The 26,476-nt window shown below is 41.7% G+C and overlaps 2 protein-coding genes across 2 annotated transcripts; one reads left to right on the forward strand and one right to left on the reverse strand.

Annotated features, from left to right (window-relative positions):
- Positions 1-294: 294 nt before the first annotated feature.
- On the reverse strand, positions 295-11,313 carry LOC139460616 (perlucin-like). Its single transcript, XM_071242084.1, has 5 exons — positions 11,268-11,313; positions 6,205-6,293; positions 5,395-5,485; positions 1,371-1,602; positions 295-325 (listed from the first exon to the last, which is right to left on the reverse strand). Exons 1-5 carry the CDS (start codon positions 11,311-11,313, stop codon positions 295-297), a joined length of 489 nt encoding a protein of 162 aa, XP_071098185.1.
- A 1,392-nt stretch (positions 11,314-12,705) lies between these two features.
- Positions 12,706-25,714, forward strand: LOC139460617 (perlucin-like). The gene is made up of 5 exons (XM_071242085.1): positions 12,706-12,760; positions 14,231-14,313; positions 15,851-15,941; positions 18,377-18,596; positions 25,562-25,714. Exons 1-5 carry the CDS (start codon positions 12,706-12,708, stop codon positions 25,581-25,583), a joined length of 471 nt encoding a protein of 156 aa, XP_071098186.1. The 3' UTR covers positions 25,584-25,714.
- The last annotated feature ends 762 nt before the right edge of the window (positions 25,715-26,476 follow it).

Here is a 26,476-nt window from a genome sequence, read left to right on the forward strand (position 1 = left end):
TTCTAACAATCTGTGCTTTAAAGACATCTGTATTTTCGAGAACTTCTTCCGACCACAACTCATGCCAAGCTACAAATAGTATAATACACACATTTATGTATTTTTATTCCGACTTATGTAATTTTACACTTAAAACAGTAAACCATCAAAAACACAAAAAACAGTAAAACCTAGTTTCATCCAATGTAATATGTTGAATGACTGATCAGGGAAAAATACACCTCATCGGTTTTGTAACACAAACACATCAGAACGCGACATGTCAGCCACATACGACGTCAGAAGTGCCAATGCTCATCCCACGAGTATGCTTCCCGACATAGCGCTGAAACAAATCGGAGAGTTTGGAAGAACAACACATATATTAATTATAATAAACAAATGATTTCCGCGAGTCTCCTACTGTAGGTGATGCGTCTGGAGATGACACACGTGATGGTGGACAACCAGGCTGTCGGCTGTCTTCCGGGTTGGTAATTAATTATATACGAGTGACTCTGAAGAAATGCACGTTTATCCTGGATAAGTGTTCATGTTGTTCTTTGTGTGGATAAATTATGTTTCTAATAGGTGAGGTGAAATAGGGTTTGACGTCGCGTCTAAGATTATTGCACTTTTATAGCGACGTGCGTGCATACGCGTGTGTGTGTGGCTGCTCGTACTAGTCCGGACTGATGCCGATTTTTGTGCTAGCTCACTGAGATTAACATGCAATAGTTTAACATGAATACCCCAGTAAACTGACTCCGAGCCGACCAGTCCTTGTTTTGAGCCCCTTAATGACGAGCGCCAAACAGGTTAACAATAAGTACCATCTTTTAAAGTCTTTTGGTATGACGCGGCCGGGGAGCGACCCCGGACCTTCCGCTCTCCGGGTAGAATGTTACTAATAGGAATGGGTACAATGGGTAAAGCCTATTTCTGGTGTACCCGCTGTGATGCTGCTGGAATATTGCTAAAACGGCTGAAAACTCACTCACTCATTCTAATAGGCATGTCAGCACCACACTGACTTACTCAATAGCTAACTGACCAGATGACTTGCTCAATGGCTAACCGACCAGCTAACTGACTTACTCAATCGCTAACCGACCAGCTAACTGACTTACTCAATGGCTAACCGACCAGCTCACTGACTTACTCAATGGCTAACCGACCAGCCAACTGACTTACTCAATCGCTAACCGACCAGCTAACTGACTTACTCAATGGCTAACCGACCAGCTCACTGACTTACTCAATGGCTAACCGACCAGCTCTTTGATTCACCTCAACCGCTAACCGACCAGCTCACTGACTTACTCAATGGCTAACCGACCAGCTCACTGACTTTCTATATGGCTAGCCTGTTCACTGCCTGACTCACTCACTCGGCTTCACACAACATGTAGTTCGTCTGTTCACACTGCTCGTCGCTCCATCCCGCCTGCTTGTTCATGTCCAGCGCCAGGCACGTGTCCCAGTTACCCGTGTCGCTATGGTAACTGTTGTCCGGCTGTCCTTTGATCCAGTTCGTGTAGGCGATGGCATTTCCAGTGGTCATCCATGTCCACTGCATTTGACCGTAGAGGGCAGTGCCCCCTGTCCAGAACTTGTTTTGCTCTGTGTGGAGATGGAGACTATTGTTAAAGGTAAGCTCCACTCTTACAAACAGATTGTTCGATTGTCATGGAACCTGCCGGTCAGATTGACATGGAACCTGCTCGTCAGATTGACATGGAACCTGCTCGTCAGATTGACATGGAACCTGCTCGTCAGATTGACATGGAACCTGCTTGTCAGATTTGTCATGGAACCTGCTCGTCAGATTGGTTCGGAACTTGCTTGTCCGATTGTCATAGAACCTGCTCGTCAGATTGCCATGGAACCTGCTTGTCAGATTTGTCATGGAACCTGTTTGTCCGATTGTCATGAATCATGCTTGTCAGATTGTCATGGAACCTGTATGTCCAAGTGTCATGAAACCTGATTCTGCTGCGGAATGGTTCGTTGTATGCTGTTGCACTCCCTCGCCAAAGACCGATGCTCATGCTGTCGCTCACTGTTTTATTTGATCTGGACTACATGTCTTTGAATACGTTTGTTTAACTGGTATTCTGTCAACTACAGAGCAAATCGCCATAAACAAACAGATTCCATTAAATTCAAGAAATATGCCGCAATTCGGTACTTCGCTTATGTTTGCTTAAAATATTGTTTTTCCCAGGTAGAGAATAGATCTTCAGCAGCCCAGGCTTGTCATTTAGAGGCGACTAACGTGATCGAGTGGTCAGGCTCGCTGACTTGGTTGATGCATATCATGGTATCCCAATTGCGAAGATTGATGCTCATGATATCAATCACTGGATTGTCTAGTCCAGACTCCATTATTTGTATGCCATCATAAGGCTTGTATATTGCTGAATGTGGCGTTAAACAACAAACAAACAAATATATCTTTTTTAATGCCAATGTGACAAAAATAAATCATAAGTATTATCTGATGTGAGTACCACAACTAATCTGTGACACGTTAAATGATTTTACAAAAGAACACAGATTCTGAAAGTGACGTCAAACAAACGATCACACGTGTCAAGACGTACAAAGACTGAAGGATTGTTTCAGATTAAAAACAAAAACGAATGGAGTCTATGAAGATATGCGCACATGGTTGCTCATTCATCAAGATGTGACCGGATGTCAAATAATAGACACAAAGATTAAAGTTTGATTCACATATAAAATCCTCAATCAATTAGACAAAAAAAAAACTTGCCTCCTTGTCTAGGCTATTCGATTGTCTCAAATACATCAAACAATCTTTTTGTTTGCATGTACATTAGAAGAAAGAAGCTATATATTTAATGTCTAAATATACGTCTCCAGTCCTCATTAGGACCACTCCGTCAAATGGGCTTTGAACGTCAGACGGAACTGAAAGTTAAAAAGGTCTTACCTGCTTCGTTTGAAATTAATCCCGCTTACTCATATTAGGATGGGAGTAATAATGTGAATGGAGCAATTATTCAGATTTAAACTTCCTCAATTTTAGGTTAGTGCAGATATGACGTTAAAATGTGACTACTCGTTCATTTATCATATTGTACAGCACATTGTTTTCACAGAGCGTCATTGTCAGATTGTCATTTTGTCACAATGCTACATTGTCACGGCGTTTGTCTTTTTGTCATGTCTCATTGTAAAATATCACAGTCATATTGTAACACTGTCATGACACAACGATGTCGTATTGTCACAGTCATAATGTTACAACGTCATTATCACTCAGTCATAATGAAACAATGTCATATTGTCACACTCATAATGTAACAATGTCATATTATCACAGTCATAATGTAACAATGTCATATTGTCACACTCATAATGTAACAATGTCATATTATCACAGTCAAAATTAAACAATGTCATATTGTCACACTCATAATGTAACAATGTCATATTATTACAGTCATAATGAAACAATGTCGTATTTTCACACTCATAATGTAACAATGTCATGATATTACAGTCATAATGAAACAATGTCATACTGTCACACTCATAATGTAACAATGTCATATTATCACAGTCACAAAGTAACGATGTCATATTGTCACACTCATAATGTAACAATGTCATATTATCACAGTCATAATGAAACAATGTCATATTGTCACACTCATAATGTAACAATGTCATATTATCACAGTCATAATGAAACAATGTCATATTGTCACAGTCATAATGTAACAACGTCATATTATCACAGTCATAATGAAATAATGTCATATTGTCAGTCATAATGTAACAACGTCATATTATCACAGTCATAATGAAATAATGTCATATTGTCACAGTCATAATGTAACAATATCCTATTATCACAGTCATAATGTAACAATATCATATTGTCACAGTCATAATGAAACAATGTCATATTGTCACAGTCATAATGTTACAACGTCATTATCACTCAGTCATAATGTAACAATGTCATATTATCACAGTCATAATGTAACAATGTCATATTATCACAGTCATAATGAAACAATGTCGTACAGTCACAGTCATAATGTAACAATATCATATTGTCACAGTCATAATGAAACAATGTCCTATTGTCACACTCATAATGAAACAATGTCATATTTTCACAGTCATAATGTAACAATGTCATATTGTCAGTCACAATGTAACAATGCCATATTGTCACACTCATATTGTAACAATGTCATATTGTCACAGTCATAATGAAGCAATGTCCTATTATCACAGTCATAATGAAAGAATGTCATATTATCACAGTCATAATGAAACAATGTCATATTATCACAGTCATAATGAAACAATGTCATATTGTCACACTCATAATGAAACAATGTCATATTGTTATACTTATAATTAAACAATGTCATATTGTCACAGTCATAATGTAACAATGTCAAATTATCACAGTCACAATGTAACAATGTCATATTGTCACACTCATAATGAAACAATGTCATATTGTCACACTCATAATGTAACAATGTCATATTATCACAGTCATAATGAAACAATGTCATATTATCACAGTCATAATGAAACAATGTCATATTGTCACAGTCATAATGAAACAATGTCATATTGTTACACTCATAATTAAACAATGTCATATTGTCACAGTCATAATGTAACAATGTCATAATGTCACAGTCATTATGTAACAATGTCATATTGTCACACTCATAATGAAACAATGTCATATTGTCACACTCATAATGTAACAATGTCATATTATCACAGTCATAATGAAACAGTGTCATATTATCACAGTCATAATGAAACAATGTCATATTGTCAAACTCATAATGAAACAATGTCATATTATCACAGTCATAATGTAACAATGTCATATTATCACAGTCATAATGAAACAATGTCATATTGTCACAGTCACAATGTAACTCATATTTTCACAGTCACAATGTAACAATCGCTGTGCAGAGTTGCGTCCCTTGGGCACGCCAGAAACCTATGATTGTGGGTTCGAATCCCGGTTCGCCCCAATTATGTTTCTAGGTTTGTCAGCACCATACCGTGCTCGTGGGTTTCACCGAAGTGGTAAACGTCTGAGACCTGCATCACTTAGGGCTTTCCTCCCACATCAGGCTGGCATGCCGTGATATAACTGGAATACTGTTAAAAGCGGCGTTAAACCCAACTCACTCACTCACAATGTAACAATGTCATATAGTAACAGTCATGATGTAACAATGTCATATTATCACAGTCATAATAAAAATTGTCCACCTGTCACGTAATGACGTAGCATTGTACCAATGCCACTCAGACCTAATGTAACCTTGTCCTAACCTCACACAGCTATAATGTAACATTGTAATGGCGTTACATTGTCCGAGTGCTGCTCACCGTGGTGGCGCTGTAGGAAGCCGAACACACGGAGCTGTTCCTCGCGGCTGTCGATCTCCACCATGAACGACTGCATCGTCTTGCATATCATCTGCAACATCATCGTCAGAAAGCATCACGTGAAACCCTCAGTCGACGCAGCGCTTTTCTCTTTACGTGTATTTGTTTCCTTGTTGTTTAACACAGCAATCTGCAATATTCCAGCTATATGACGGCGACCGTAAGTAAGACCCGTAAAGATCCGGGATAGAATAGGTCTTCAGCAACCCTTGCTTGCCGTAGAAAAACCCGACTATTCTTGTCGTAAGAGGCGGATGGTCAGGCTCGCTGACTTGGTTGTTGCATGTCATCGTATTCCATATGCGTGACTCATGATGTCAGTCACTGGATTGTGTGGTCCAGACTCGATTATTTTTCAGACCGCCGTCATAGAGCTGGAATATTGTTCAGTGCGGCGTTAAACAACAAACAAAATGAAACAAAGCTACCCGAACTGGATGCCCGTCTAAGCTATCGATGGTTGGGGACAGTAAACTGTAATTGGCTGGGTTACTGTAATTGGATGCTCATGATGTCAGTCACTGGATTGTCAGGTCCAGCCGCGATTATATTCAGATAGCCGTCATATAGCTGGAATGATGCTGAGAGTGGCATGAAACAACCAACAAGCAAACCTTACGAAACAATGGACATTCTCAACCTTATGATCACGCTTTGCACACATCTTATTTCCAATAACAGGATAAGTAAAAGTAACGAATTGAAACTTCCAAGACAACTCACACACTCACACTCACTCGGTCAACTCACCCATCCGTCTGCCCAGGACATGTTGACCGGCACGACCTTGTAACACGACTCCCCCTCCCTCGTGAAGTCTTCAGGGCACAGAGAAGATGCTGTGGGGGAACCAGAGTTAGTGAGTGTTACGGACACTTTGAGCAGTTAAACAGCATGAACTGTACTTTCGACTCGGCAAGGTATGATTGGTAAATACTCTCAAGGGGAATCACTGATTAAAAACCACATATCCTGTTACAACTAACGGACGCAACCCTGCAATGCCGAAAACTCTCAAAACTAACAATACAAACTACACGTGACGCACGATGCATGCTCTTTAACATGAATACCCGACTTAGACACAGTATACTGACTGGCCAGTCCTTGTTTTATACCCTCAATGCCGAATTGGCTCCAAGGTAACAACAAATAACATCTTTTAGCTTTTTCTAGTACGACGCGGCCGGGTATCGAACCCCCAAGCTTCTACTCTTCTACGGGCGCTCAAGATTTTTTAATGCATGAGATGGAAACCTCGACGGGGACCAAGCACGAGGAGGGAAGTTTGCGAACCTTTTAAACAAGCACTGACAATTATTTGACAATAAATTAAACACAATTTTATACTCTGCCGTATAGATGTTACAAGACCTTTCTAATTTGCTTGGGGCCAATTCAATCCCGGCATCCCAACAGGTCGATCACATATCAACATGTCAATTTGATGGAGGGTGAGGTCTGATCTGACGCATGTTTGTTTGTTTGTTTGTTTGTTATTTAACTCCGCACTCAGCAATATTCCGGCGGACCAGACAGTCCAGTAATTGGCATCATGAGCATTAATCGACGCCATTAGGATACGATGACATGCCTCAAAGAAGTCAGCGAGTCTGACCACCCGATCCCGTTTGTCGCTTCTTACGACAAGCATGAGTTCGTGAACCCTATTCTCTACCTGGATCTTCACGGGTAACGTGAAGCAGAAAGATCAACAGGTATGAATCAAGGTTATCTGGGGTTCGAACCCACGACCAACAGATCCTGGATCCTGTCTTGTTTGATCCACATTAATCTGCAGAGCGCATTTCCTCATTTTACAAATACGGCTTCTTGCCAAAAAATATTTTTCAGGAAAGCTCTTTCAATGTTCCGGCAGCGTATTGGAAAATACACGTTAAGGCAGGAATTTGACCTCATTAATCTCTAAACAAGGTCATTGTGTCAGTTCTGTTGGAAATAAATTTAAAATGTCAACCATATATTATATTTGTTTAAAGTTTATAGGGTAAGAAATCCTTCACATGACAAAAGTGTTTATTATGACATATTGTGCAGCCCTGAGTGATACATATATATATATATATATACATATATATATATATATATATATATATATATATATATATATATATATATATGTGTGTGTGTGTATACTCTTCAAAAAAAGAAACTTGACATAGATGTAAACCACTTTTTGCCAAAGATCTAAAATAATTACATTAAATGAGAACCAAATAAGTCAAACAGAAAGATGATGTGTCTATAATTCGCGAAAACAAATGCAAAGCACATAAACGTAGCGTTTGGGGGTCAATTTTACAGCTTCATCCGAACGCAACCGCCTGTAAAAAACGTGCAGCACAGGATCCTGCATTTAGGCATTCAGGCCCCCCTGCTGAATGGGTATAAAAATCCACATCAACGGCTGTTCATACAGTCCTTTTAACGGCAGTAGAGGCGGTGACAGAATGCCAAGACTGAATGCAGCTCAACGGAACAACGCCATTGGGAGATTACAAGCTGGAGCAACTCAGCAAGAAGTGGCCAGGCACTTTGGCGTATCCAGACAGACAATCTCCACACTGTGGACCCGATACAACAACACCAACAGAGGTGACGACAGACCAAGGTCAGGAAGACCAAGGGTGACGACCCAAGCACAAGATCGATACATCTGACTGCGACACCTCCGAGGCCGCACTACCACAACCACGTCGACAACCACACAGATCCCTGGGGTACGCAGAATATCAGATCAAACGGTACGCAACAGACTGAGGGAGGCTGGACTTTTTGCACGAACACCTGTTCGACGTCATGTATTGACCCCAAGTCATCTGGCGGACCGTCTGCTTTGGTGCCAACAGAGGGTTAGATGGGCACGTGCAAGGTGGAGAAATGTACTGTTTACTGACGAGTCCCGTTTCCTACTCACACGTGCTGATGGGCGCGCACGTGCCTACAGACGTCTGGGTGAACGTTACGCCCCCAACTGTATGCAGCAGGTTGTCCCATTTGGCGGCGGGAGTGTCATGGTATGGGTCGGAATTCATCACGGTGGTAGGGCGCCTCTCGTGTATGTGGCAGGTGCATTGACAGGTGTGCGTTACAGAGACTTGATCCTACAGCCTTACGTTCTTCCTCACGTCAACGTTCATAGCGGACAGTTCCAGCAGGACAACGCTCGACCGCATATTGCACGTGTTTGTCAGGACTTCTTACACCACAACAACATCCAGACATTACCTTGGCCATCCCGGTCACCAGATTTGTCCCCGATTGAGCATCTGTGGGACGAGTTGGATCGACGCGTTTGCAGAAGGAATCCACCGCCCAAAAGACTTCCGGGGCTTCTTGATGCACTTCAGCATGAATGGCAGCACATCCAACAGCGTGTTATTGACAACTTGATTGCATCTATGGGTCGTCGGTGTCAAGCGGTGATTGATGCACGTGGTGGGCACAACCGATACTGACATTTTCTGTACCCCTGTGACATTAACTGTATCGTGTACGTGTGTCTGTCTAGGTGACACGATTAATGTTTTGAACATTGTGTACATCGATCTTCAAACAGTGTTTCAATTATGGTTCTGTGTTCTATTTTGAAACAATCGCATTATATTACATTTTGAAAGTGAGTGTCAAGTTTCTTATTTTGAAGAGTATATATTTTAGTTTGCAACGCTATAGACAGTGTCGATCGTGGTAAGGTAAACCTGTCCTACAAACAACCAAAGCTTAAATGTCCCTTTTGTCACAGGTAATCCATATCACTACATGGGCGATCGAAAGATGAATGCCATCTTGTGTTGTGTTTTTTGCAATATATACTACTGAACAACCGATTCTTTCAAATTAATATAGTTAATCTATCATGACATGACATATTAACCATAGTTACATAAAATAATCGGCGTCTTTAACTTTTTTTTAGGATTACACTCCCCTTGGTGATATTGTGTGTAGTATCCTGTATCTTGGGGCAGTGTATATATTTTGTGAAGACAAATGCGATACCGATGAGGTTCCTTTGCAAAGTGACGACAGTGACAGATTAGGGAAAAGGGCAGAGATGATAGACGAGAAAAAGAAGAGGGGATAAAGTTGAATTTTCTTAAGTGAAATTTGTATGTAGTAATTTGTCTTGGTGAAATGTCGGAACGAAATGTGATACGGATGATGAGAGAAAGAAAGAAAATGGATGATAGAGAAAGAAAACATGACATTGACAGATGAGCGAAAAGGGTTACCTTGTTTGTTGTTTTACGCCGCACCCAGCAATATTCCAGCTGTGTGATGGCGGTCTGTAAATAATCGAATCTGGACCAGACAATCCAGTGATTGATATCTTTGGTTGGTTGGTTGGTTTGTTGTTTTACGCCGTTCTCAGCAATATTCCAGCTATATTCCAGCAATTGGGATCGATGACATGCATCAACCAAGTCAGCGAGCCTGACCACCCGATCCCGTTAGTCGCCTTTTACGACAAGCAGAGTCACCCTTTACGGCAAGCATGGGTTGCTGAAGACCAATTCTACCCCGGAATCTTCACGGGTCGATTGATATCTACGCAAGTGGGATATATCTACGTAAGTGGGATACCATAGTATGCATCAACCAAAAAGGCGACTATGCTTGTCGTAAGAGGCAACTAACGGGATCGGGTTGTCAGGCTCGCTGACTTGGTTGATGCATGTCATCATAATCCAATTGCGTGGGTCGCTGCTTATGATGTCAATCACTGGAGTGTCAGGTATAGACTCGATTATTTACACAGCGCCGTCATTAAGCTGAAATATTGCTGAGTGCGGCGTTAAACAATAAATAAACAAACAAACAAACAACGAAATCAGCGAATATGACTACCTGATCCCGTTAGTCGTCTCTTACGACAAGCAACCCGGATCTTCACTGGACGATTTGAGAGGTAAAACAAGAGAAGTGTCGAATAACGGCGATAGATAGAGCCAGAGCGGAAACGTGCGAGAGAACAAGACAAAGCGACAGTCATAGAAAAGCGACAAGTACATGTTTGTTTGTGTTGTGTTGGGGACTTAACGTTTTTTAGGTTATTGATCAATACTGACACGGTCGCAGATCTAGTTGATTTTTGCCTTGTAGAGGATCAATGATTTATGCTGTGTCAGTAGTGTTTATTTTTACCAATATAATGCACATAAACTGTGACCAAAAGCGGAATTCAATAATGTATTCCAAAACAGTAAAGTACTGAAATATCCCTGTGAAGATCCGGGGTAGAATAGGTCTTCAGGAACCCATGCTTGCCGTAAAAGGTGACATGCTTGTCGTAAGAGCCGACTAACGGGATCGGGTGGTCAGGCTCGCTGACTTGGTTGATGCATGTCATCGATCCCAATTGTGTGGATCGATGCTCATATTAATCACTGGATTGTCTGGTTCAGACTCGATTATTTACAGACTCCCGTCATATAGCTGGAATATTGCTGAGTGCGGCGTTAAACAACAAACCAACCAACCAACCAACGTACTTAAATAAAACGAAACTATAGCAATTTTCTAATTTGAAAAGCTATCAATATTTCACAGTATTATATAAAGCGATAATGCACATGGTCTGATGAACGCCGCTTTACACAACATTCCGGCCATATTTACGGCGGGAATATCAGTCTTCAACTTTATGTTCTCTACCCACGTTAGGAATCTAACCGGTTTTCAGCGTGACGAGTGAACGTTGTTACAATTAACCTGCCCAAATGACTCCGAAAAATTTAACATGTCACCATCACTTTTATGAGATAATATATTTTCATTCGGATGCTCACCTGAAATCCATAGCAGACCCAAACAGACCACGGACAATGGAGACATCGTATTTGCAGAGGACCACACAAGTCACGTTTAGTCAGCGTGTGTTATTTGAAAGCGCCAAGATTGACTTCTTGACTGCTCAATACAAAGACGCTGCTATGTCGGTGACAGCAAGTTAAAATTGATAGCAGTTTTTGAAGTGGTTCGTGTTGGTACAGTTTTAATCACAAATAACCTACATTCATACCTGGTTGTGGGATAGCCTGGTCGTTGAAGCGTTGCCCCATCGGATCGATTGGACCCGTGAAGATTCCGGGGTAGCATAGGTCTTCAGCAACCCATGCTTGCCGTAATAGACGACTAAGCTTGTCGTTAAAGGCGACTAACGGGATCGGGTGGTGAGGCTCGCTGACTTGGTTAATGCATGCCATCGATTCCAATTGCGTGGATCGATGTTCATGATGTAAATCACTGGATTGTCTGGTCCAGACTCGATTATTTACAGACCCCCGTCATATAGCTGGAATACTGCTGAGTGTGGCGTTAAAATATCAAACCAACCAACCAATCAAACGTGGGTAGAAGCTCATTTCTGTAGTACCCAGTGAAGATTGGTTAGAACTGGGTCCACTTGCACAAAGCGATGTTAGCACTAAGATGATCGTAACTCCCATACTTTAACATAGGCTTACAATAGTCTTAGCGCTAAGATCGCTTTGTGCAAGTGGGCCCTGGTCTTGGGCATCCCACGCTTGTCCTAAGGGGCGACTAACGAGATGCATGTCATCGTATTCCATTTGCGTGGGACCCGTGAAGATCCGGGGTAGAATAGGTCTTCAGCAACCCAATGCATGCTTGCCGTAAAAGGCGACTAACAGAGTCGGGTGGCCAGGCTCCCTGATATGGTTGATGCAGGTCATCGGTCCCAGTTGCGTGGATCGATACTCATGATGTCAATCACTGGAATGTTTGGTCCATTACAGACCGCCATCATACATCTTGAATATTGCTGAGTGCGGCGTTAAAGAAAAAACAAACATTTCCGTAGATCGTTTTCAATGATGTCAGTCACTAGAGTGTCTGGTCAGAAGGACGTCATATAGCTGGAATATATAGTTGTCGCCTTAGGCAAGAGACTTTGTTCGAAATATGTCCCGGTTCACCCAACAGTGAATGGGTACCCGACATGATTAGATGGAACTGTTAACCTTCTAGGCAGCTCGGGTTGTATACTCCAAAGGAAGCTGAGAATGAATATCGAGTGCACACTAATCCATAGACCGGGACAATGATGTACCGCATTGAGCATGCTTTAAACTGTGGAATTTGCGCATTATAAATAAGCACATTATTAAGATGGAAGTTATTTTGTCCCTGGACTGTAGTTGTGATATTATGTGATATTGAGGTCAGGTGTCCAGACGAGGTAAAGACACGTCTACAACAAGCACAATGATCGGACGTCTCTTCTGTCTGTCTCTCACAGTCCTTGGGCTCAGTGCTATAGGTACGTAAATGTCGGCCCCGTGAAGATCCGGGTGAGAATAGGTCTTCAGCAACCCATGCTTGCCGTAACAGGCGACCATGCTAGTCGTTTAGAAGCGACTATGCTTCTTGTAAGAGGCGAGTAACGGGTATCGGATTGTCAGGCTCGCTGACTTTGTTGGTACATGTCATCGTATCCAAATTGCATGGATCGATTCTCATGATGTCAGTTATTGGATTGTCTGGTCCAGACTCGATTATTTACAGTCAGTCTCATGTAGCTGGAATATTGCTGAGTGCAGCGTTAAACATCAAACAAACAAAACAAACAAACGTTCATGTCGAATATATGGATGGTTGGTTTGTTGTTTTACGCAGCACTCAGCAATATTCCATCTATATGACGGCAGTCTGTAAGTAATCGAGTCTGGACCAGACAATCCAGTGATTGACATCATGAGCATCGATTCACGCAATTGGGATACGATGACATGCATCAACCAAGTCAGCGAGCCTGACCGCCCGATCCCGTTAGTCGCCTTTAACGACAAGCATAGTCGCCTTTTACCGCAAGTATGAGTTGCTGAAGAGCTATTCTACCCCGGATCTTCACTGGTCCGAATATATGTATGTATCGAATACATTGTGAATTCCCCTTGAACATTTGTTATTCCGAATATTACTGGTATCTAACATATCAAAAGGGAGAAAGGAGCGATCTACTGTTAAGTTTTGTTAATGAAACGACGTTACATTTACAGCCGACTAACACTCTATGAGTTTGTGAAACACCGCGAGGTACACGTGGTTAAGTTAGTACGAAGTGTACAAGGACAAGGATGTGGATGACAAGGACTGGAAATATTAATTAGTAAGTTGCAGAAAAAGTGGGTTGAACATTATCTATTACGTTCAAATGTGCACACTGCTAGCCGTTGTGTTGTACATCTAGCATGGCGATGGGGCACGGGTAGCCCAGTCCCCTAAGGCGCCGCAAGTCGCTGTGGAGAGTTGCGTCCCTTGGACACCCCAAACCTTGTAGATTGTAGGTTCGAATCCCGGTTTGCCCCGATTATGTTTCTAGGTTTGTCAGCACCATACCCGTGCTCGTGGGTTTCACCGAAGTGGTAAACGTCTGAGACCTGCAGCACTTCGGGCTTTCATCCCACATTAAGCTGACACGCCGTGATATAACTGGAATACTGTTAAAAGCGGCGTAAAACCCAACTCACTCACTCATTCATTGGTGGTACATCCTCTGCTACAATACTATATGCAGACTTTCGTGGTGATGAGCGGGTTCCACTTGTTCCAGAATATAATGGAAACAACTTAATTGTGCCCCAGATTTAGCAAAATGAAATGTTCATCGGACATGCCGGATTTTCCAGAAATAGGACTGTGGTGAAAGATTCCGTGTGTCTTGAAGCATTGACAGCAAACACATGAAGTCGCTAAAATGTACCATGTTCCTAATGTTATGTAACTTCAGATGCATGTAGTGATGGCTTTGTTGAGTCTGGCAACGCCTGCTTCCACGTGGAGGTCATGAATGTCAACTGGGCGGAAGCAAAGGTGGGTAGAGCTGTTGTGGCGCTCCAGATGAACCACATTAATACGGACAAGTGTTTACGAGCTATTCAAGTAATATTACGCTGGCTCACAAATGTAAACTAAATGGAATCGAACCTTGTGATTAGTGTGATGAGTGGAACACTTTAACCACTACGCTACGCCAACGCATCTCAAGTTTAAGAACCGGAAGTATTATCATTGCGACATGCCGTAAATGGCACTATGGTTGCGTATGCGGCTTAAAACAATATTATCTCTCCTTTGCTGTCACAGTTCGCGAATCGCTGAATCTTCTAAGCTGCGGCGTGCCAGCAACTAGTGATAGTGTGTTCGAATCCCAGATACGTTTTGATAAGGTTATATATATTTGAACTACTCACTCATTCACTCACTCATAATTTCCCGATTTACGCTGACGTTGGGTATACTATGTTAGGAAAATGATTAAGAAACCGGTCAGCGGTCAGCTCGGAGTCGGTATACCGGAGTGTGGTACTCATGTTAAAACTGTGACATGGTATCTCAGTGGGCCAGCAATATACAACAGGAATGAGCTCGAGGTGCCAGTACAAGTAAGATAAGTGCAAGGAGCAACGTTTAAAATTGTTTTCAACATTTTCTCTTTTGAAAACAGTAATGAGAAACAAGAATATTGTTTTAAGTGTCCTAACACTTTCCTGATCTGAGCCCCGTTCCACAAAGCGATCTTAGTGCTACGTTGGTCGTAGCTCCCATACTTTATCATAGGCTTACGATCAACGTAGCACTAAGATCGCTTTGTGGAACGGGGCCCTGGAGGTGCAGCAGGCTGCTGGGTGAAATGTACATCCTGTTGTATATTCATTGTGACATTAATGTCAATATCCTCAAATGAATATGTTTGATTTAGCTGTGCTGTGATATAATTATTAAGAGTTCGAATACTTGCACTCTTACCATTCGGTATGCAGATTGCAGCTTGTAATAGATTACTTTCTCATCCTGTAATGTGTAATGTAAATGACGAGTGGTCCTGCAACAACTTGTAATAGACTACTTTCTCATCCTGTAATGTGTAATGTAAATGACGAGTGGTCCTGCAACAACTTGTAATAGATTACTTTCTCATCCTGTAATGTGTAATGTAAATGACGAGTGGTCCTGCAACAACTTGTAATAGACTACTTTCTCATCCTGTAATGTGTAATGTAAATGACGAGTGGTCCTGCAACAACTTGTAATAGACTACTTTCTCATCCTGTAATGTGTAATGTAAATGACGAGTGGTCCTGCAACAACTTGTAATAGATTACTTTTTCATCCTGTAATGTGTAATGTAAATGACGAGTGATCCTGCAACAACTTGTAATAGATTATTTTCTCATCCTGTAATGTGTAATGTAAATGACGAGTGATCCTGCAACAACTTGTAATAGATTATTTTCTCATCCTGTAATGTGTAATGTAAATGACGAGTGATCCTGCAACAACTTGTAATAAATTACTTTCTCATCCTGTAATGTGTAACGTAAATGACGAGTGATCCTTGGTGTTACAGATTTATTGCGAAGCAATGAAAGCCAAACTTGCAACAATAGATTCAGCCAGCAAGGCACAGAGCGTCCAGCAATATATGGATACAGTTAAAGGTAAGATGCCTTGGCTATTTGGCTTTTGGTTTTCAGTATCAGTGCCCGGAACATTTTTTCTTACACACCTGTAGGTGAGAAACCCATTTCAGATAACTGGTATCACACTTATATGTGAGATCGAATTCCGAACTACTTTCTTGATAGTAAGTCATTGACAAGTTGCTCGTGCTTCAGTCGAATGTTCACCGACGTCTGTGTTGAATGTTATGTTTTTTTAAGAGTGTAAACACTCTGGATGCCACAGCAATATAGATGTCCCTCCTCTTCAACCCTCACTTCGAAGTCGAATAAAATTCAAAATACATCACGCACACTTATACACTTCACAGTTTTCAATTCTGTGGGAATTCCCTCTTCTGTGATATTATTCACTGTCGTTTTGGGCAAAGCAGAATTACTGAAAGTGACCTCTGATAATTAGGTACATCGTAAATGTCGCCATTTTTTCACACAGTATTAAATCACCACTCACCGATATTTACCAGTGTCATTAGAAATCTATATATCGGATATTTACTCGAAGAGTTGGTTTTCAAAAATAGCATAGATCTATTAGTGATCACCGGTATCTGTTTTTCATCAAATCACTAATGACAATTCTGAAATGTCGCTGATAAGCCAAGAATCGTGTATAATGTTTCGGAAAATACGAACGTTCCGCCATATTGGATAGTGTTTACAAAATCACTTTTCGCGTATGCCGGTTACAAGACACCTATCAGGCTAGATCACTTCTATTTCAAACTCGATACATGCATCCCTGTTTTCCTCAAACATTTTAGAATGAAATGGCAAAACACGTTGTAATTGTCTACGATGTGGATGTCCACGATGTGAATGTTCACATTGTGAATGTCTATATTATGAATGTCTATATTATGAATGTCCACATTGTGAATGTCTATATTATGAATGTCCACATTGTGAATCTCCCCATTGTGAATGTCTATATTATGAATGTCCACGTTGTGAATGTCTACATTATGAATGTCCACATTGTGAATCTCCACATTGTGAATGTCTATATTATGAATCTCCACATTGTGAATGTCTATATTATGATTGTCTATATTATGAATGTCTATATTATGAATGTTCACATTGTGAATCTCCACATTGTGAATGTCTATATTATGAATGTCCACGTTGTGAATGTCTACATTATGAATGTCCACATTGTGAATCTCCACATTGTGAATGTCTATATTATGAATGTCCACGTTTTGAATGTCTATATTATGAATGTCCACGTTGTGAATGTCTATATTATGAATGTCCACGTTGTGTATGTCCATATTATGAATGTCCACGTTGTGTATGTCCATATTATGAATGTCCATGTTGTGAATATCCACGTTGTGAATATCCACGTTGTGAATGTCTACATTGTGAATGTGTATATTATGAATGTCCACATTGTGAATGTCCACGTTGTGAATGTCTATATTATGAATGTCCACATTGTGAATGTCTATATTATGAATGTCCACATTGTGAATGTCCACGTTGTGAATGTCTATATTATGAATGTCCACATTGTGAATGTCTATATTATGAATGTGTATATTATGAATGTCCACATTGTGAATGTCTATATTATGAATGTCCAAATTGTGAATCTCGACATTGTGAATGTCTATATTGTGAATGTCCACATTGTGAATCTCCACATTGTGAATGTCTATATCATGAATGTCCACATTGTGAATGTCTATATTATGAATGTCCACATTGTGAATCTCCACATTGTGAATGTCTATATTATGAATGTCCACATTGTGAATGTCTATATTATGAATGTCCACGTTGTGAATGTCTATATTATGAATGTCCACGTTGTGAATGTCCATATTATGAATGTCCACGTTGTGTATGTCCATATTATGAATGTCCACGTTGTGAATATCCACGTTGTGAATATCCACGTTGTGAATATCCACGTTGTGAATGTCTACATTGTGAATGTGTATATTATGAATGTCCACATTGTGAATGTCCACGTTGTGAATGTCTATATTATGAATGTCCACATTGTGAATGTCTATATTATGAATGTCCACATTGTGAATGTCCACGTTGTGAATGTCTATATTATGAATGTCCACATTGTGAATGTCTATATTATGAATGTGTATATTATGAATGTCCACATTGTGAATGTCTATATTATGAATGTCCACATTGTGAATGTCCACATTGTGAATGTCTATATTATGAATGTCTATATTATGAATGTCCACATTGTGAATGTCTATATTATGAATGTCCACGTTGTGAATGTCTACATTGTGAATGTCTATCTTATGAATGTCCACGTTGTGAATGTCCACTTTGTGAATGTCCACATAGTGAATGTCCACATTGTGAATGTCCACGTTGTGAATGTCCACATAGTGAATGTCCACATTGTGAATGTCCACGTGTCCACGCAGGGGCATCAGAGCTGACCTGGATTGACGGCTCGGACCTGTACACCGAGGGAGAGTGGTTCTGGATGGACAGTCAGAAGATCTTCACCTACACCAACTGGATCCCCGGACAGCCGGACAACGGCGGGGGGTCTGAAAACTGCGCCCATCTCAACAAGAGATACGGCTACAAGTGGAACGATCACGACTGCACCGTCAAACTCAACTTCCTCTGTGAAAGACCGTAAGTTTATGACAGAATTGGAGAGATTGAGTGAGAGAGCTGATCTCTACAGTTAATTTCATTACTAACAGACCTTTACTCTGACAGGTTAACCTTCTGTGTAAGATCTTATGACACCTTCATTCTAGGTCGCGTCGGGTCAACTTTCTGATCCGGCAATCAGCGTCAAGACTTCTAAATTTTCGGAACATTCAGACAAGCATGTGTCATTTCTGTAACTCGAAAACGAATCCGAAAAAAACGAAAAATAAATCCGTGCTATTAAATTTTTGATATTTTTCATAAATCCTGTCTTTTATGAGCGCCGTGGCATCAGCATCCAAACCTTTTTCCACCTAGCGTACTGTATATTTGTGCAGAGTGAGTGAGTGAGTATGGTTTTACGCCGTTTTTAGCAATATTCCAGCAATATCACGGCGGGGGACACCAGAAATGGGCTTCACACATTCTACCCATGTCGGAAATCGAACCTGGGTCTTCGGCGTGACGAGCGACCGCTTTAACCGCTACCCGACCGCCCCTATTTGTGCAGAGATTGAAATTTCCAATTCGAGACGTTTAGGAAATTGTACCGAATGGTTTTATAAAGCTGACATCGGAATGGTTCAAGAACCCACGCATCCTTCGTTTTGATTGTAGGGTCAGAATCTGCGCGGGGTTCAGGTGTCCTCACATCTTGATGTGATTTTATAGTTTTAGAAATAAAGATGGGATTTTGATAAGACTGGGCTCGACGCCTCTTTTAACCGTATTTAAGGTCCATCAGCTTGGGTAAGCTTAATGTTGGAGGACAGACTGACGCCAAGGGGTCGTTGATTCTTACAATTTTGGATTGAAATAGGCCTGCTCAGGTATGGTGCTGACAGTCATTACAGGGGAGATTCGTGGTCCAGTGGTAGAATGTCCGCCGGGAGAGAGGAAGGTCCTGGTTTGGATACTAAGCCGCGTGGTGCAAAAATACGTTAAAAGATTTGTTGTTACCCTGTCTGGCTCTCGGCAGTAAGGGGCTGAAACAAGGATTGGTCTGCTCGGCGTCAATATACCGGATGAACAATATTCCTCATTTTGATCATGTAGTACTTGGGACTTATTCTACTCAGGAATTTCTACGGGGACATTATGTATGACCTGCGAGTGTATATATATTAATGTTAATACATAAACCATCGCCAATATGATTACGTGAAAACGATATATTAATGAAAACAAATTATAATCAGAATCCGGGAATGCAAATATGTTTCCAAATACCGTTTCCGTTTGAAAGCACGAATCCCACAGTGGTTTGATAAGTATTTGTGACAAGAAGACAAAATAAATGACAGGGAACCATTTTGTGACTTAATATATCATGAGTCCGACGTACGTAATCCGACGTTAGACATAATTCTGCCGTAATTGGTCATATATTTTAAGCTGAATGGCATACGGTAATGACTTCTCGTCAATGATTTATGGAGTTTGTATAGACATATTCTAAGTCCAAAGATTTGACAGAGGGTTGATTATCTTAAAAGAGACAATTAATATATAAATTACGACTGTGGTTTTATTATGGACCAGTGGCACGTTCATGTAAGTTCATTAAAAAATTGTGATAATTTCATTTTAAACTCTTACATTTTTACGTGTTGCCCTCTTTAACATATTATCGTATATTAAGTAGGTATGACTGACACGTGCACTGTGTTGCGAAAGGGCTAGGGCTAGGGAGAAGGACGGTGGGGAGAAACGTCGCGCAGGGCGTATATTTGTACAAGTTTGTTAAAACATACCTGGTATGGTGCTGTCAGACCAACAATCATTACTGGGGAGATTCCAGGACTCAGCAGATCCTGGTACAGGTAAGGAACGCAACAGAGTAAAGATTTCTTTCCCAGCGACCACTTTATCTACATGTGAATGATAAAATAGAATGTCTTTAAACTCTAAAATAACAGTATACATAGTGGTTCACGGCATGATCAATTATACCGTAACATCATTCTTTGATTTTTCCCTCTTTTTTGTCTCAGGACATCTTGTTTCAAAACTGACCAGATTGGAGGGAGAACTTTTCTCACTTATTATTTAGTAGGTGACAACTCTATAAACGTGAAAGTAGTTGTACTGTACCACGTGACGTCATTTGGCCACGGCCCCTGAGGCACGAAGTATAGACGGGCGATGACGGCGCGGATTTCCCGAAAATCTGACATAATCTGAGTGGCTTGGTTTATGGTAAAAGTTGAAACCTGGTGCAGACTGAAATTTGAAAAAGAACTCGTTTCTTAAGGTGAGAGCCTAAAAATAAAATAAATTAACTTTAACAAGCCCAAATGGTATAAAAAGGCAGGTCTAGATTTTTATACGTGTGACAAAAAAGGATGACAGGAACAAAAACAAACTGGGATTCGAACCCACCCTACCCGGATCCTGACACCTTCGACGAACTTCATCCTTGCGCATTCCTCAATAGATTAGACCCGTGAAGATCCGGGGTAGAACAGGTCTTCAGCAACCCATGCTTGCCGTAGAAGCGACTATGCTTGGCGTAAGAGGCGACTAACGGGATCGGATGGTCAGGCTCGCGGACTTTCGTTGAAGCATGTCATCGTATCCCAATTGCATGGGGATGCAAACGATAAAAACAGACTCCGGGGACTTGATAGACAATGTAAGCCCAGGGAATAGGGACTTTGGAGAGGCTCAATTCCCCACGCTAACACTCTCTGTCAAGACCAAGGAGGAGGTGAGGTGAGGTGAAATGGGGTTTAACGTCGCGTCCAAGATTATTGCACTTATATAGCGACGTGCATCCACGTGTGTGTGTGTGGCTACTTGTACTAGTCCGGACCGATGCCGATTTATAGTGCTACCTCACTGAGATACCATGCCGCAGTTTAACATGAATACCCCACTCAGACACAGTATACTGACTCCGAGCCGACCAGTCCTTGTTTTAGCTCTTTAATGCCGAGCGCCAGACAGGGTAACAACTATTACCGTTTTTTAACGTCTTTTGGTGTGAAGCGGTCGGGGATCGAACCCCGGACCTTCCGCTCTCCAGGCGGACGCTCTACCACTAGGCCACGGAGGCGGTCAGACCAAGGAGGAGGTTATTATCCAACTTTTAAACCGAAAGTAAAATCTGAAAACATCATTATTTCAAACAAGTCCTCCATGAACCTTAAGAAACGGACGTAAAATATAACATGGTATTTTTCTTGTTTGTTTGTTGTGTAACGCCGCACTCAGAAATATTCCAGCTATATGACGACGGTAAATAATCTAGTCTGGACGAGACATTTAGTGATTGATATCACTGGCATTGATCCACGCAATTGGGATCGATGACATGCATCAATCAAGTCAGCGAGTCTGACCACCCGATCCCATGAGTCGCCTCTCCCGACAAGCATTGTCAACAAGCCTGGGTTGCTGAAGACCAATTCCAATCCGGATCTTCACGGGTTAGCGTACATCTACTAAAAACATATTGTCAGCGCCTCTGTAGCCAAGGGATTCACACACCAGGCTACCAAGGTTGCAGTTCGATCCACTGAAATATAAAGAAAACATTTGTCGTTTGATGTTACCCGTGAAGATCCGGGGTAGAATAGGTCTTCAGCAATCCATGCTTGCCGTAAAAGGCGACTATGCTTGTCGTAAGAGGCGATTAACGAGATCTGGTGGTCAGGCTCGCTGACTTGGTTGATGACTGAGTGGACTATTGCTCATGCTGTCACTCACTAGTTTGCCTGCTCCAGCCTTGACCATTACAGGCAGTCGTGATATAGGAATATAGTTGACTGCAGCGTTAAGAAGCACTGAATTTCAGTGTGATTCGTTTGTTATTTTTGAATACTGACCTTCACCGGCACTCGCGCATGTTGCTATATGAGTACAGATCTGATCTAGCTGGAATGCTGCTGTATGTAGTAAATACTGAATGCAAATTATGTAAATAAGCGATCGTACTGTATTTCTTTATTTTGTATTTTGGCGTTGCTATCTCACAAGAGGGCATGGGTGACCCAGTCGTCTGAGGCGCCGCTATTCGCTGTGCAGAGTTGCGTCCCTTAGATACGCCGAAACCTATGATTGTGGGTTCGAATCCTGGTTCGCCCTGATTATGTTTCTAGGTTTGTCAGCACCATACCCGTGCTCGTGGGTTTCACCGAAGTGGTGAACGTCTAAGACCTGCATCATTTCAGGCTTTCGTTCCACATTAAGCTGACACGCTGTGATATAACTGGAATACTGTTAAAAGCGGCGTTAGACCCAGCTCACTCACTCACTATCTCACAACCTTCAGTCACACAAGTGAGTGAGTTGAGTTTAACACCGCTTTTAACGGTATTCCAGTTTTGTCACGGCGTGTCAGATCAGTGTATAAAGATAGCCCGAAAGTTATGCAGATTATGAATATCACCGTGCAAGCCTTTTGTCAGGGCACACAACTCTTGTCGCCTCAACATTCAACCATCACAATTGGGCGGAGTGAAACTAAAGCAGCCTCACTGTTGAAAATACTCCAAATACATCTGCGCGAAAAGCGCGTTTTATAACAGTTTTCGTTCCTCGGGCAACGGGAGAATCCATTTACACCGAATAAGCGAGATCCGTGGGGTGTCATGCGCTGCACGTGGAGCACATGCTCTGCTTGTACTCGACACACGCACACCTTACACCCCTGCCTTTGTTATCGACTGTTCGGATTATTCATGTGTGTGTGTGTGTGTGTGTGTGTGTTGCTGCATGTACTAGTCCGGACTGATGCCGATTTGTAGTGCCAGCACACTGATATACCATGCCGCAGTTTAACATGAATACCCCACTCAGACACAGTATACTGACTCCGAGCCGACCAGTCCTTGATTTAGCCCCTTAACGCCGAGCGCCAGACAGGGTAACAACAAGTGCATTCTTTTAACGTCTTTTGGTATGACGCGTATGGGCGGAAGTTCTACCACTAAACCACGGAGGCGGTCGTGAGCAGAAGGGTGTGTCAGTGGTGACGGCATGGTGATTATTCAGTCGAAGGGGGCCTTGTTTTATTGTGTTTGTTACATTTACGGGAGAATTCCCCCCCCCCCCCCCCCCCCTGTACTCATGAACAAGGACTGGTGAGGCGGCCGGCACTTACCTCGATAGCTAGTGACGCCGGCTTCGATTCTCACATGAGCACAATGCGTGAAGCCCATTTCTGGTGTCCCTAGCTGTGATATTGCTGAAATATTGCTAAAAGTAGCGGAAAACTATACTCACTCACCTACTTTTAACAAGGACAAGACAATTCCTAAATAAATGCTAAAACAAAGTCTAGGTAAAATTATTTGTCACTTCCACAACATCTGACCAATACACTTGTGTTGAGATGTTATATTGATGTGGTGTTTGTACACAGACCCTTGAGCCCCGGGAACACTGATGAGCTGATTCTGGCATAGCTCCGTGAAAGTTGGGGTCAATGTGTCCACATTCTTGACCACTGTCTTCCTGGCCCACACCACGCAGATCAGCATGACACAGCTAAAATACTCCCGACAACGACACATAACTCGCACCCAAGTCGCCACAATCACCTGCAAATACGCGCAATGTAATAGTGCATGTTTAACAACTTTAAACAACGCGCATGCGCGGCGTTCCCAAGACAATGTCAGGTATTTGGAATAATCCTCGACAACCCCCAACGGCTTAATTAACAGCTGCTAAACACACTGCTTTGCTGAATGACAACAACTCGTTAAGGGTCACCGTAGTTCGTTCGCTTGGACCCGAGGACAATGGGACACTGGGACACTGGCTTATGTGTATGAGTATTGCGTTATGCCGCTGTTAGTAATACTCAATCCATTGAACGGCATGTGCCATGAAGTTGGTTGGTTGGTTGGTTGTTTTACTCCGCACTCAGCAATATTTCAGCTATAAGACGGCGGTCTGTAAATCATCGAATCTTGACCAGACAATCCAGTGACTGATATCATGAGCATCGATCCACGCGATTGGGATCGGTGACATTCTTCAACCAAGTCAGCGAGCCTGAACACCCGATCCCGTTAGTCGCCTCTTACGACAAGCATAGTCGCCTCTTACGGCAAGCATGGGTTGCTGAAGAGCTATTCTACCCCGGATGTTCACGGGTCTGTGACTTGAAGGTTGCGCTTCATACATTGAACCTATGTAGAGTTTCCTGAAACGGGAGTGTGACAAGTCTGTTCAAGCAAGGATACAAGGCTATAGTCTCTCGGAAAAGGAGGAATGCACTTAACATACGAAAGATGAATCGAAATATTTTACGAAATAATTTGCGTTTGCTAGTCGTATTAGTTTTGTTGAAAACGTATCAACAAATTATTTAGTAATGTTTATATACGTTTCCAATTTGTATGTAAAATGTTTACATCTACGGAAATGTCAAGATACTTAGTTTAAATTTATTTTAAGTTGAAATTTCATGATGCTATGTTGAAATTTCAAGATACAAAGTTGAAATTTAAGATACGTACTTAGTTGAAATTTCGAGATAATGATCTTGAAATTTTAAGATTTTAACTTGAAATTTCAACTTAGTATCTTCAAATTTGAAATAAAAAAACAAAAAACAAGTGACCCTAAAAAGCTTCCGTATAAATGTTTTGTATGCTTAATGGTGGGGGTTGAGGGGTGAGGGGACCTTGAATTTTTTAACATGGGGTCGACACGAGCTTTAAACATTACACGGATTTCACTTCCATATTCATGTACATGTCATTTTCATTTAGTTGTTTCATGATAAGCTTTACAAGTGTTCCGGACTGATTCGGGCGTTTGGGTAGCTCGGTGGTTATAGGGTTCGCTCGTCATAGCGACGGTCCGGGATCGAACCCTAACAAGGGTACAATGTGTGAAGCACTAACTGGTGTCACCCACCGTAAAATTGTTGGTATATTGTTCACAGCGGCATAAAACAATACTCACTCACACTCTTGTTGTTTTAGGTTGCCCCTTTCTCCTCACTAGAAGATGTGTTTCGGACAGTGTGGACTCTTGGACTATGACCACAACATGCTGTTCATCCAGTCATTAAAATCCACCGCTAAACAAAGATCTTAGGACATCCTATTACGCGTCACGTCAGAACGATCTTTCATCCGACCAGTCAGAGCGTCGTTTACTAGATCAAGAAAGTGACAGTCGGGCGAACACGGAGTATTCCAAACGACAGTTGCAGGCTGTACGACTGATTCCGTGAAAACATCACCCATCTATGCTTCAAAAGGATAAACATATGAACTAAAGAGACTTTGCATAGCCCGTGGGAAGTACTGCCATACAATCTTGGCCATCTATTAGACATCCCAGAGTGTTCTTTTATTGAGTTTCAAAACGAAAACTTTGTCAAGTATTTTTCTGAGCATAGTCTGGAATGAAAGCCGTTTATTTGAAACTTGTGCCGTATAGCTCGAGAAAGCTGCATTTTGATTGGCTGATGTCGTCTGCTTGTTAGTCTTTTCATTGGTTTAGTTGGTCAAAGTTCGGGAAGGTTGTTCTGACGTGACCTGTAATGGCATGTCCTAAGATCTTTGTTCAGCGGTAGTGAAAAGTAAGATATGATTTTAATGAGATTGCTGTTTATCACGATAGCTTGAATGTTAAAAACCTTTGAAATAAAACCGTTTCCTTCAACTGCCATTTTTCGTTCATCTGCACTGCGAAGTCCCCCGCCCCTCAAAACTAGGTCACCTTCACCCTTTGTCTAAAATATGCTGTGGAGTAATGAACTGTTACCCCTGAGTTTTGGTCGCGCAATAGCCGTCCCTTGGCCTACATCAAGTATTATGCCTCCGACTCTTTAACCAATCTGTCAAATGCATTCTGTACCGGGCAACAACCGTTGTCTACGCCCTTATCAC

The sequence above is a fragment of the Haliotis cracherodii genome, unplaced genomic scaffold (genome assembly GCF_022045235.1).
Source record: "Haliotis cracherodii isolate W230 unplaced genomic scaffold, xgHalCrac1.p SCAF_14, whole genome shotgun sequence".
In the NCBI taxonomy this organism is placed as follows: domain Eukaryota; kingdom Metazoa; phylum Mollusca; class Gastropoda; order Lepetellida; family Haliotidae; genus Haliotis; species Haliotis cracherodii.